Source organism: Sesamum indicum, linkage group LG8 (genome assembly GCF_000512975.1).
Source record: "Sesamum indicum cultivar Zhongzhi No. 13 linkage group LG8, S_indicum_v1.0, whole genome shotgun sequence".
Lineage (NCBI taxonomy): Eukaryota > Viridiplantae > Streptophyta > Magnoliopsida > Lamiales > Pedaliaceae > Sesamum > Sesamum indicum.
Genome location: NC_026152.1, coordinates 800,740 through 815,431, shown reverse-complemented (window position 1 = coordinate 815,431; position 14,692 = coordinate 800,740). Strand labels below are relative to the sequence as shown.

Genomic DNA, 14,692 nt, shown 5'->3' with positions numbered 1-14,692 from the left:
ACATAGTCTAAATTACTATTATAAAGTTCTAATGATAATGAGAATATAATATGTTCATATATACTATTTAATGATAATTATGAGGAAACAAACTAAATTATGAATATCCAAATTCTACAAAGTCACCATCAGACTGTTTGATTTGTTGAAATTGTTGTCTTGCAACGGTATATTGTAGACACTATTTAGGGTATAGATATAATATGAAAATATAATAACGAAACTATAAAAACTTATATTTTGGTATTTCGGTCGGAATTAAATTATTGTGAATGATGCATCAATGTTTTGTATTAGAATTATTTGTCTGTGAAACAGAATGCATGAAGTAAAAAGTAAATTCCATACTTTGTACCTATGAACATATTAAATTTTGTAAATTCATAAAATAGGGGTTTTAAGCATGAAAGTGAGGATTGTTATTTGATTCTCATCTCAATATCATAAAAATACTTGGTTCTATCTCAATTCCAATGAAATGAACAAAACATAATTTACCATATTATATATGAATTTATCATATAATATAGGGAGAAATTTAAGAAGGTCCTTACCAATTCCTTCAACTTCTCAGAATTTAGAAATAATTCCTGACTATTTTGAAACACAATAGTTGTTACAAATATTACAGCATTTTCTCTTATTCTATGAAATGAACATTTATATGCAACTAAAACATTCTAGATACTATAATGAAACATGACAAGAAAATGAGCAAAGTTGAACAATTATCAAATTAGAGGAAAAGAAACATTCTATGCATGTGGAGAGTTTGACAAAACAAAGCAAATAAACTTTTTATTCTTTGTGAATTTCATATAGGCATAGTTACAAACAAGCCAACAGAGAACAATCCTGTCTTGTGGCCATCCGCAGAAGTATTAAGTGATAGGGTAAAACAAATTTGGTCTTCTCATAGATCAAGAAAATGGTAAACCATGAAAGTACTTACACCAAAGATTGAATGATGAAACTGAAGAAATGTCAAAATCCCATAACAAAAAGGGACTAAATTGGTTTAATTTGAGATTTTTTTATAAAGATCCAATGGCCTACTACTTTTGAACTTCATAATCGTACATTATATGTGGCATATATATATATATATATATGAAACCCATACATTTGACAATTGGAATGGCTTCAAACCAGTAAGGTCCTTTAACCTGCTAAAAATACTATCTCTTTATGGTTAATAATTTAAGGCGAATAATATACAGATTATAATTCTTGTATTCCACTACAATTAACTTATTGGTTAAATTGTGAAGTGTTGGAAATAATAGCGCAATAACGCGATGTTCTAAAAATCAGGAATCATGAGTTTAAAGATATCCAATTTACACTTTCTTAATAAGTAGTTCCAAATCAACCAGTTTCCAAAAAAATAAATCAGAACACAAAAAAAGCACAATTTACATATATTTTTAACGACAAATCATAGATAGAAAACTTATCTGATTGAAAGTCGTATCATAACACCTTGCAATTCAAATGCCAAATCGTAGCAATTCTGCTTGCCTTGAATAAATTAGTCACTTCTCCCAAGATAAGACTATATAAGAATTCAAAATTGTTGAATTCAGGTAAATACAAATATTTTTGCTGCAAAAGGATATATCATAAGCACTATGCGCACCAGCCATAAACAACGTTGAAGCTGTGAGTTGTAACTGCCAAAAACTTTTGAACATTTTAACAGTTACAAAATCACAACAGTGAATTAACAACCAAAGCAGTAACCGCCAGTAAAAGTAGGCTATTATTAAAAAACCGATTGTTACAAAATTAAAAGATTAAGACATTCACCCTAACGCTCGTAGCTGAAATCAGGCTGAGCGCGCAGTGTATGTGTGAGGTTTCCCACAAGTTCACTCTAGTCCCCATTAACACTTCAATACTCAAGTTGAACTTTGAACTCAATATAAGGAGATTCTTTTTTCAATGAACTTTTAATGCGGGACAAGGTAAGAGTTATTTTAACTTTTATGATCTCAACAAGAGCTCTTAAAAGTGTTAAGAACACGACCACTTGTACTAAATGAAGCCTATGCTCAAGTTTTTGCAATTATTAGTTATGCTCTCTAATTCTTTTGCAGCATTTACATGATCAACTGCAATTGAAGATAAGAACTTCACATGTAAGCTTGTCTCATTTTTTTATTATTTCACACACTCATTCTGTTACCTTGTTTTTGTTAATGGCATGAAGTACCATAGCCCCCATTCAGAAATTTGTTCTTTGTTGTAGACACATCCACACTCAGTCTACAGACCGCAGTATAAACGATAAAAACACGCATATACTCGAAAATTTTCAGCAGAGAAGACGAAAGAAGAATGAAAAACAAATAGAAGAAGGGCAACTGAGAAGAAACAGGAGATCAAAAGGGCGAACACTTCAATTTAGAGCATTTCAAGTATAATCAATAAACATTTCAATTTAGCATTTCAACAAACACTTAACATGCATAAAGATAGAAATGTCACTTCAAATAAAAATACAAAACAAACCCAACAACTAACCAAAAATCTAATCTAATTTCACAAAATATCATCACCATTAGGCCCATTACATGATTACAAGTTTACAACTCCATTAGTCCATTATTAAAAAATTACCTAGCAAAATAGCGACGACGAACTCTATCGGCGAAGAAGGAGAAGTCGCGGTGGTGGGTCGGTCGTCGGAGTTCTGGTCGTCAGCGGCAGCAGTGAGAATAGGCTTGGCGCCAGCGGCAATGGAGGAAGAAGATTGTGGGGAAGAAAGAGAGAAAAGAAGAGAAATAACTAAGAACCAGTTGTGAAGAGTGAAGACACAGAATGTGACTTATTTCTTTATCCCGATTGGGTTCTTCAGGTAGGGTTCTAGAACCCGAACCCGAACCCGACTACTCTTAGTTGGGTTACGGGTTAATCCGAACCCGTGCAAAAACTCGATATACCCGATCCGATTTATTGTTATCTGATCGGGTCGGGTCGAGACCCGAACTACCTACCCCGTTCGCCCACCCTTAGGCATAAAGCTAGATTAGTGGCCAAGGGCTACAACCAAGTGAAAGGAATAAATTATTTTGAGAGTTTCTCACCTGTGCCAAGGTAGTAACAGTAAGGGCTCTCATTGTAGTTGCTGCCTTTTCAGGATGGGAACTACACCAATTGGATGTGAATAACTCGTTTTTACATGGCACTTTGGATGAAGAGATATATATGGTACCACCAGTGAGTACTCAATACCTCCAAGACAAGTTTGCACAAGCTGAAAAAGTCATTATATGGGCTAAAATAAGCATCAAGGCAGTCTAATTGCGAGTTCACTTCTAGGCTAGAACTCTTTGTTTTTAGACAATCCAAGTATGACTATTGTCTCTTCACAAAGGCCTCTTTTGCAGGTTTTCTTGCTCTTTTAGTTTATGCTGACGATATATTCTTGCAGGTACATCATCCACATAAATTGCAGAGTCAAGGAATACTTAAACAAACTATTCACAATCAAGAACCTAATCAGCAAAGTATTTTTTGGGCTTAGAGATTGCTAGAGCTTCTGAAGGTATCATGCTCACTCAAAGCAAATACATACAAGACATAATTCTGGACTTAAAGATGACTGAAGCCAAGACCAGAAATACTCTACTTCCAGTTGGAATCAAGTTCACTACAGCTTCAGAACACACACTGCCACAGCCAGCTGCTTACAGAAGACTAATAGGAATGTTGTTGTACTTAGGATTTACAAGGCCAGACATCTCACATGCTACCCAACAGTTAAGTCAATTCCTCCAAACTCCTTGCAAAAAGCACTGGGATGTAGCACTACATGTGGTGAGATACTTGAAGAGTACACCAAGGAAGTGCATTTTCTTCCCCTCTGATGCAGCACCTGATCTGAGTGTGTATTGTGACTCAGATTGGGCATCTTGCTTGGACAGTAGACGATCTTTAACAAGGTATTTTGTCTTCTTGGGAACATCCTTGATTTCTTGAAAGACAAAGATGCAAAATACAATCTCTTCTACAGCTGAGGCTGAACACATAGCAATGGGATCTACAACATGTGAACTGGTGTGGATTTCATTTCTCTTATAAGATCTTGGAATTAATGCTCTTAGCCCATTCCATTATATTGTGACAATAAAGTTGCGTTGCATATTGTTAATAATCCTGTTTTCCATGAGCACACCAAGCATTTGGAGATTGACTGTCACCTCATTCGTGATCACTACAAGTCAAGCTTCAGAGCTCCCTCATACATACGTTCTAAGGATCAATCGGCAGATATCTCCACCAAGTCTTTAACAAGGCCACTTCATTTATTTCTTGCCAAGCTTGGGCTGGTATAGTTCACCCCCGGTCCAGCTTTAGCGGGGGTTGAAGACATTTGAAGTACAGTTAGAAGCAGCAATCAACTGAAGAAGAGAAGCTGCAGCAAGCTAAGGACGATCATGAATAGTGATGCTAGAACTTAACTAAAGTTGCTACTGACGAAAATAGCACTAGCACTTTATATTAAAAGGTGTTTAAAGTATAGAAGGGGAGCTCTCTATATAGAGCACCAGGTAGCAACAGCCATAAACGACATTAAAGCCGTGAGTTGTAACTACCAGAAATGTCTAAGCGTTTCAGCAGTTACAAAACCACAACAACCAGAATTAACGACCAAAATAGTAACTACCAGTAATGGTCGGCTACTACAGAACTATAAACTGTTGCAAAAAGATATATAGAGAGAGACATCCACCCAAAGCCGGAGGTGGAGCTGGGCTGGCAGTGGAGCCCAAATCCAACTTATTACATCCTCAGTTCATTCTCCGGGGAATTTATTTAAAAAATGCAGGAAAAAAAATTTAGAAAAGTAAGGTTCTTTGGAAAGATTTAGAAAATTAAGACTCACCGTGGTGCCACAATTTTTATTTAAAAAAACAATTCTATGTCACCGCGGTGACATTGTTTCTTAAAAAAAAAAAATTTAATGGTCACCGCGGTTCACTACCGTGGTGTGACAATTTTTTAATTTTTTTTTAAAAAATTATTTTATTTCACGACGAATTGCTACCAACTTTTCGTTAAAATTTCGACACCATCATGGAGTTGTCAACCATCAAATATACCGTTCGACTCCCTTTGATGAGACGAACATTTTTCCACAAACAATTTCAAGTTTTATCAATCGTAAATAATGAATTTTTAGCACGACCACCGCACCTTTCGGCCGTCGATTCGCCGCCACCGGAGCGACCTACGATCACGGACCACCACCACTATACTCGCTTCGACCTACGGTTCTAACTAGACCAACCTAGTTCAATTTTATTAAATATTTGTTGAGATATGAAAATTTGAAAATTTTTCCATCGAAAATTCGCGTTGAAGCTGTTTGCTGTCATTTCTCCACCGTCATGACGAATCAAAGATTAAGACCATAGTCGTCCGAATCCCGTCGTCCAGAGGATTCCAACAAGACCAGTTTTGCTCAATTTCATCAAGTATTTGTTTGTTCAATTAAAATACATATGTTTTAAAATAGTTATAATTTTATTAAATTCTATTTATTAATTAATAATACTATTTATAATAAATAATTAATTAATAATACTATTTATAATTAATTAATAATAGTTAGATTATTACACACATAAAACGATTACTATCTAGGGTACCCAACATGTTGTTTCCACATGTCTGTTCATTCAGTCATGCAACTAGTATAAATTTTAAATTTGTGAAGCTTAAGGTGAAATGATTTTTTCATCGGAATAGTTTTGATTTGTCCAGCTTCCTATAATTTTAACGGTAGACTTTCTAATTAGTTAATGGAAACAACAGAAACCTTACATATGTGTAAATCCTCACACAGAAAAAAGTTCAATTAGAGCATATTGGACAAAATGGAAAACAGAGCAATGAACTCCAAGATTTAGTACCATCATTATACGGAGTGCCACAACGAATGCAGGCATTGCGCCCTTCCTTGATTTCATAGTCTAAACAATGCTGACAGATGGGATAATTGCATTCCTGACACGCCACAAACACTTCACTGTTAGAGCTTAATCACAAGTGTTGCACATAGGAACCCCAGAATCCATCATCTTTACTTGTCACCAACTCGTGGTAGCTTCTTCCTTCACTCCCTTCTCCCTCAGACTTGAGATAAAAATGTGTCTTGATCTGGGGCATTATATCTATGTTACAAAGGTAAATAATTTCCACAAGATACACTGTTGCTTGATCTTGAATCAAACTGAACTGTTTTTGTGATAAAAAAATGACAACAATTGTGGAATAACATGTTGGGTACCCTATGCTCCCAAGACAGAGAGTGATGGCAAGAAAGGTCATTTTCTTTCTAATTTGCTGGAATTGGTAGGCAGGTTGTGGTTGGGCTTTGTTACATCTCAACTGACTCAACCAACATTTCTTAAACCTCAAGGAACAGAACCACCAGACACACAGCCACGCAAATGCTTTTGCAGAAAGTTGGTACTGGGCCCGGCCCGTACCTATATAGTAGTGAGAGAAGTTTTATGCTTAGAATTCGTGTATGGTGCTGATTTCTTTATTCTAATTTTCTTGTACAGCGTCTTGAAGTTGTTTCATCATCGGGATTTTGATAGGAGTTCCCCAGAAGTTAATTCTTTCTTTTTCAATCCAAGAACACTTGTATGTTGAGCGCCAACAAAGTGCCAACTGACAATTGTAAAATTTCTTCATCCATGCTGAACAAAATCATTGAATCTTCCATTCGATGCTGAAGCCGTTTACAGTAAGAAAAAGAAAATCTATTCGATGTAAAAAACACATAGTTATCTATTTCCAAATGTAGGCGTCAATTCCCCACATCCATAGGACCAGATACATCTTCAGCAGATGCAAACATGCTACTTCACGGTCTTTACATGAGAAATTGAATCCATAAACAAGAAACAGCTTGGCCATAAGTCACTGAAAATCAATCCAGTAACGTTGGATGTAATTCCAGAATCTTCACCCCAAATATTCAAGCTCCACATTTCTCATGCTCGAGAAATTCGCATTTAAATGCAGCGCAATAGGAAGGTGTGCTATATCGAGTGTGACTGGAGAAAAAGGGGGCTTCCGGCGGCGGTGGCGACGGGACCAGGATGGGAGACACATAACTTGCCGCAGACACGGGCCATGGTTCGAGAATTCGGACTTTCTGTATGCATGAGTGCGAACGGCCAAACGGTATCCCGTTCCTTTCATGCACAGCGGCCGTTCCGTCATATGCAAAAATTAAAAACGTGTAGACTATTGTAAAAGCGGTTTCACTTGAGTAGTTCTGAGAAAATAGTCGTAGCAACTTACGTCTACCCACATTAAAATAAGTTGGTATTGGTGTTGTCAACAGTTGTGTAAAAATTCGGATGTTTTTCCGAAAACTTAACATATATATAATATTATAACAAAATTATTTATGTAAATAAATTATAGTCACGAGTGTAAATGTAATTATCCGTTTTAATTATTTGACTTACTACAATCTTTTTTATTTCAAATACGAGCTGAGCTTGTTGAAAAACACATACAGACTATGAGGTTGAAGATTAAATAAGTTGAAAAAATATGATCTTTGGCTTGTATTTTATATATATATTGACAATTCTGTAAAGTTTGAAATTTTATTTTATAGTTTATCTCATCATTATATGTTATGTTATTTTAATGTGATAGATGCAAATAGAACTCGATAAATATATATAACCCAATTGAAAGAAAACATCAAGTTCAAATACCCCAAAAGGTGCATTACGAGTGCAAAATTTCATATCGCGAGTCAGATCAGATACATTCTTCCTAAAAACTTGAGCATCAATACAACTTTGCAGTCCGATCAATAATATAGCCCTTCACCTCGTAAGCTATCATATATAGTCTTTCCAGGAGATTTAAATGTTCAACATTGATATTGTCCTCCATTTCCACACATTTGGCATATAAATTTGCATTTAGACAACAACTCATGAAATTGGAAATAGATACTAAGATAATAAAAACTGTTTTTACTAAATCCAAACAAACATTTATCAGCTACCTAGATCCTTCTAATACCCATTTTTATTTTGAGCACTAAATTGCCAAAAAACATTTCAAAAACGACTTGAATAGCTTTGTTCGCATCCATTTAAACCCTTCGGTCTAGTGATTAATTGTTGGCCGAGATAAAATGCCATTGCCTTGTGATTCAATGGTTGGTAACAGTGGTATACGTACGTTCTCCTGCACAACAAAAAAAGTAAGCACGCATATAAATATTTGAATGTGAAGATCGATCGACTCTTTTATTTCAAATTGAACAAAATATGATCCGACAGATATTAAATGACTAATGAACATGGTTCTATTGATAGTTGTAATCAAAATTGCAGAAACTTAAACACATCTAATCACAAAAAGAAAAAGGAAATATTGGGGGCATGATGCTGCAAAAGATATTTAACTACTACCTTACTTCAGTTGATGAGGATATGCAATTAGTGGGATGTCATGGCAAAATCAGTAAGCTTAAGAGTACATACATTTGCGTAGCTGCATTGCGGGGCAAATCTCCCTTGGCAGTGAGCTTAAGTTTCTGATACTGTTGCAATGATCAGCTAATTACTTAGCCTAATTGCTCGCAGTAAATAATTAGCTTCTGCCAGAGGAGTAAGTGCCCTGTAACGCATTCATACAACTAATCAGTTTCTGATGCGATGAAAGGCATGGAGTAGCCATAATGTGTATATATAGGCACCTTAGGAATCGGTTTTACTTCGTACAAACAGTATATTCTGAAATAATTCTTTATGCTATATATAAGTGACCTAAAAGAAAAGGTTTGGTTCCATTTCCATAATTTCCACACCCATATACACCTTCGTTTACTCAAACAAATACTCACAGATTTTTCTCCTAAAACTTGTCATGCCTACTGATGAACTATTAGGAGTTAAACACAGAAGGGTACAATATGCGGTTCATATTATACCACTTTAAGTTGTACACAGTGATATTTAAAAACTTTAAATTTTCATCGTATTCTACATCATCAAAGTACCTTAGATGAATGGTAATTGACATGCAAGACTGACTTGTAAATATCTCCAAGAACCTGAAGTCAAAGGAATAGTGTCTTGAGTTAATTAGTAATGTTCAAAAATTGTGGAGCACGTCCCTTTAATATTCGAAGGGACGAAACAGTTGGAGGCAAATAACATGTCGAAAGAGCTTGCAAACAAATCAACACCCTGTATCTCACTTCTTTTGCTTGTTGATGAATCTAATCCCCACCCCTTCTAGAAAAGATAATCAGAAAATGAAAATAGTAAATAAACAGTAGCCAAGCACATCTGCAAGACTTTATATTTCGTGTTCAAAAGAAACTTTGAGAAAGTTTCATAAGATCTATTTGGCTATCTACATTAGATCATGCAAAAAATCATTTATTAATATGTAGAAAATTTTATAAAATAAAATACTGATACTATCATATATATAATCTAAGACATTAAGTTCAAGTGGATGGCAACATATATTCCCTGGGTCTTCCATTGAGGGATTGGTGGGGTATAGAACTGATACTTGGATAGTTGACCCCTATGATCTTAACAAAAGGGAATTTTCCGTGCAAGAATTGTCCCCGCATATGCCGCTCATTTTCTTTGGCATATCCCAGAATTTGGTTCCAATAATTTCAACAAAGTGTTTTCTGTTTTCTGGTGCGGAAACTCGAGCATGTAATGTTTATACATAAAGTAGCTAGGGCTGCAAGACAAAAGTGGCAAGGACGGAAAAAACCATGCATATGAACTTCCTTGTTCTTAATTAACGAGGACTAATCATATGAAGATAAAATTTTATCATAATTTGTAGTAAAATAATTCTGAACGAAACTCTAATTAATTATTTGATCAAAATTTAAGTACTCAGAGTGGTTATCTTTTCTATGCTACTTTTTCTTATTTTCTATTTTGTTGTCTTTCACTTCTTGATTGGCTTTCACAATAGAGAATATATATGATGATACGATAAAGATTTTGGTCTGTGACTGACAGGTGAAAGGGTTAAACTTAGAATACGTTAATTCAAGTATACAAGGTTAGACCATGACAGATACTTTTCCCTTAATGTACATTTATAGTATCCTATTGTAATAAGTTGTAAGATTGCTTTCTCTTTTTTGTTTCCTCATCCAATACCTGAGTGTGAATATAATTTTCCAAATCCATTATCAAGGAGGTTACGAATATATTGATTCTTCCATGTAAAAGATCAGCAGGTTGAAATAAAATAATTTGCCGCGCCAGGATCAATGAAGTCCGAGATTGCATTAGCATTATTGTTCCTGGAAAGAAAGCGAAAGAAAACTGGAAACAATTTAATCTTAGGGAGAGCATTGGAATGGCAAAGCTGTACATAACCACAAAGAAGTTTCTAAATTTTTCAACTTTTTTGTCTTTACCTTTGCAACTCATAAAATATAAATGAAAGATGCCATCCTGAAAATAGAAGTATGTTATCTTTTTTCTTTACTTGAGAATTGAGTGACTTGTTTGATTTTGGTGGCGAACAAAGGTGGTCCAATTTTTGGGTCACAAACTACCTAAATTATACCTTCAATTTGTATCTCATGCAGATACTTTAGCCTTTCAAGAAGGAACTGCCCAGTTTGTATTATTCTAGGGGGGGAGGGGTGGAACTAACCTTTACTTCATTGCAAAAGTCAGATTCGGGTGTTTTCTTTTATTTTGGTATGATGCATCAATGTGTAAAACGGGTCAGACCAATCTGGTGAAGACCCAACGAGGAGGTTGTTGGGTTGGACCGGAACTGGATAGGATGGAAAAGTTAATTTGTGCATAACTATGGTTATAGGCCTAAGTAAGATACAATCCTATAGATTTAGGACCTAAGAAAACATGTTGTCTTAAGCTAATTAGAAATTGCTACATAGGTAATAAATAACAGAGGAATATTAATAAAGTGGTAGTTATGGATATAAAATACTAGATTAGTATGGCAGAATTACCGGGCAAATCTCCTTTGGCAGTAAGCTCAGTAGAAGTGCATGACACAAATATTTACTGGCCTACTGCCAAAGAAGTAATTGCCCAATAATGCATCCACACATGCTTGCGTTTTTCATCTGCCCTTGATGAACAGTTTACACCCCTTTGCATCTATTTATAGTTGAGTTGAAAAAAATATGTGTGTTTTTCTCAGGCTACAGGTATATTTTGAGCATATTCTTTTATCCACCAGTCAGAGGAATAAACTATTTTTCCTTTTTCCATCATTTATTAATTCTAATCTGTTTATTCTAAGTATTTCAGAAGCTTGGGGTTGCTTTAGCTCTTCTCAAGGATTTCTTTCAATAAATGAGGATTATTACAGGGAGGTTATTGTTTAGGAAAGGTAGCTCATAAAGCAGTGTTTTGAAATTGAAGGACAAACGTTAATAATAGTGTATATGATGAGGATGAAAAGATGTCGTGCAACAGATGTGGGCAGGAAAAAGAATGTTTTTCTTGCTTTTAGCATGTCGTTATCACATGATTACTTTTACTCGGACACAAACAGTAATATAATCTCTGTTGATGAGGGCCATTATAAAATAACAAGTCTACACAAGTAACAAAATTATATTTGGAAAGGCCTTTTCTGTATATACTTTAAAACATTTCTTAATCACATTACCTATATGTGATAACTAGAATCAGATATGTCCTGCAGCCAACCATTATCCACTTTATATTTCATTTTCTGAATAATTGGTTTGACTATAAGATGTATGCTAGAGAATTATATAATTAGTTTACAGTAAGTTATAAGTCACGCTTATATGTTGTACAGCATCTATACAAAACTCCATACTAAACCCTCAACTCCAAAATTTCCTATAATATGCATTTCATCCTTCAAATTATAGAAAGAAAATTATCCAGGATCATTAGATCATATTGGTTCATGTGAGAACAACTACAAATGCAAAAGATGATTTGCTTAGTGTCAATAATGTAAAACATACACAAGACAAATCATAATATTCCTACTTGCGTGAAAGCAAAAGGACCATATTCCTCACAAAGTGCCAGAACACACATAATATTCAGTCATCTTCTGTACCTAAAACTGCATAACCCATATAAGAAAAAGGTGCTGACCTTGAATAAAGGGAAAAACCCTAGAGGAATACTTCCAAGCATATGCCAGTTCCTTCTCCAGCATATCCAATGGAAATGCGAGACCAGGTGGTATATATATGGGCATATGACCTGTGGTATTCAACACAAGAACTCGCAGGGAGCGTGATCTGAGGAAGAAAATTAAATATGTGTGAAAAAGAATAACAGTGTGATTCTCCTTTGGCAGGGAGGACATGCACGTGCATACTTTTTCTTTGCCAAAGGAGAATTGCCCTGCCATTCAATCTCATAATGCTGCATTGTTTCAACTTCTACAGAAATGACTAATACTTCTTCTTCTCAGTTTCTAAGTTTTTCTTTCCACAATAAATGTTTATGAATTGAACTGTCATTATTTACCCATTCATCATGCTTATTATTATCAATAATACTTCTCAGCAACTTCAATTTATTAGCTTAAGTTCAACGATGCTGGGAAAACAATGGAGTACTGGGTCTGACTTCGGTCATCAACTCTTTTACATTGATTATTTAGGAAGATGACATGCATAAGATGGAATTCAAGATAACAGCACTGAGGCTAAGTTTTCTGAAACTGATAGTAAAACTAGCAGTTTTTCCCCTTGTAGTGGGAATATCTTTTTGAAGAAATAGTTCCTCTGGAAAAGCTGCCCCTTAATTATTCTGATGCCCAGCAGGTTTAACTGCTCTGATTTATTAGTTAAGAGAAGAACTCAAAAGTATTTCTCCTATTCTTGCTATCATGGAACTCGCCAAGTTTAAGCAACTCAACCTTTCGACAAAATAAGAGGGTGCGGCTGAAATCTTATCTTCATATAGTTATTCGTCTACAGACAGTGGTCAGCACTTCCCTGGTTGTGGTCCTTCCTCTAGAAACCTCACATTCGAGTGGAAGCTAGCATTCAAGGCTACTCATCATATTCTCTGTGAGAATCTTTAGCTAAAAATTATCAACAAAATCACTTGAAAGAAACACAATAAATCAAAGATACATAGCATGACAATCCAAAGTTAGTAGTTGAAAATCATAAAAGCATGTTAGTACAGTTCTAGGCATGTCGTAATGTGTTTGTTGTGATAAACATATTAGCATCTAAGGCATGAATTTGAGCTTTTGAAATATGACACTAAACAAGCTTCTCAACTTAATGCACTGCAAAAGTTTTTCTAAACCATTTTAAGTGAAAATTAATTAATCAGCATAGGAGCCAAAAAGCAATGGTATTACTGCATACTCATAAACATTACTGCCTGATAGACACTAATAGCAAGAATAAAATGTTTGAGGCAACTACTGACTAGCTTTCTATAATAAATCTTCAACTGACATGCATAAATGTATTATATTTTTTACACCCCAGTTCTGCTTTATCTTATCAGACGACCCCCTACCCCTCCAAGAAAGAAAAAGATGACGAAAACTCCAAGGCAAGGGACCACGACTACAACAGTATGAGCGAAAGAAAAGCTTAGAGGCATTGTTCCATAGCATATACCATAGCCTTCCTAGAGAATATCCACGTAGTGTGTGAATAGCCAAGAACAAAATGCACCATTGAAGCTCAACAGCCAGAGGCAATTCAGGAACAGTAGTGATGCAAAGCAGTAAAGGGAAGTGGAGAATAATAACAGTGCACTTCTCCTTTGGCTGAAAAATGTAAATGCGCGTGAAATTGCATTCTGCCAAAGGAGGATTGCCCTGCTGTTCTGCATCTCTACCATGTTCTGGACTGCCATTAGGTAAACTTTTGTCTCTGTCTGTGGTCTTTTAATATCCTTTAGACAGTGGGTAAAGAAGATGAAGTTTCAGAATATGAATAAAGAATGGTGGGAAAAATGTATAGATGGAAGGTGGATATGGAATTGGAATGAACCTTTTTCTGTTAAGCCAGAATGATTTGGATTGAAATCCAAGTATTTGAAGGCATTCAAAATGCTAGACTAAGCTTATGAATTCGTGGTCTAGAACATGTGGAAACTAAATGAAAATACATTCATTTCACATGTACTAAATTTTATTCCTAACTTTACGACAAAATTCTTTGTTTCAACCAGTAATTGAATGTTCCAGAGATGACTAAGCATAGCCTATTCTAGCTTTCAATGCACAGTGCTCTGAAACTGTGAATGTTCGAGGACTTTAAGTTATGACAAACTCAACAGCACATGCATTAGAATATTCATAAAAAAAGTTCAATTATTATGCATTTAGAATTCAAAACGTCCAAAGAGAGAGTGGAAACAAGAAAATTCATGTCATTTCTCAGTCAAAACGCAGGTTTGATGAGTTTGAGAAACTTCGGATTGAAATACCATATCGAGTAAAAAACAGTACTCCCGTCTCATCCTCCGATCAGAGTCTAAAAGAATCCTTAACCATTTCATACTCGTGTGGAAGCCGCAAATTCCCATGTTTAGCACGATGATGCACTGATCAAAAGCCATGACTATCAAAAAATTGACACGGGGAAAACAGAATACGAAGGATTCCGGAAATAAAGTGTAGCTCGTTGCAGCAGCAATAACAT

General features: G+C 35.2%; 1 protein-coding gene and 1 long non-coding RNA gene across 6 annotated transcripts; both read right to left on the bottom strand.

The window, feature by feature from the left end:
• Nucleotides 3,532-6,316, bottom strand: LOC110012406. The gene is made up of 2 exons (XR_002287574.1): nt 5,922-6,316; nt 3,532-4,420 (listed from the first exon to the last, which is right to left on the bottom strand). It is a non-coding gene; the product is annotated as an uncharacterized LOC110012406 (long non-coding RNA).
• On the bottom strand, nt 7,983-14,675 carry LOC105167349. 5 transcript variants are annotated; one of them, XM_011087027.2, is made up of 6 exons: nt 14,478-14,672; nt 12,937-13,098; nt 12,162-12,310; nt 10,197-10,342; nt 9,056-9,109; nt 7,983-8,238 (listed from the first exon to the last, which is right to left on the bottom strand). In XM_011087027.2, the coding sequence occupies exons 3-6, from the start codon at nt 12,265-12,267 to the stop codon at nt 8,158-8,160; spliced, it is 387 nt and encodes a 128-aa protein (XP_011085329.1). In that variant the 5' UTR covers nt 12,268-12,310; nt 12,937-13,098; nt 14,478-14,672; the 3' UTR covers nt 7,983-8,157. The 5 variants fall into 5 exon arrangements, 3 of the variants coding, with proteins under 3 accessions (XP_011085329.1, XP_011085326.1, XP_011085327.1); XR_848247.2 differs by having other exon boundaries at nt 10,197-10,364; nt 12,162-13,098; nt 14,478-14,675; XM_011087024.2 differs by having other exon boundaries at nt 12,162-13,098.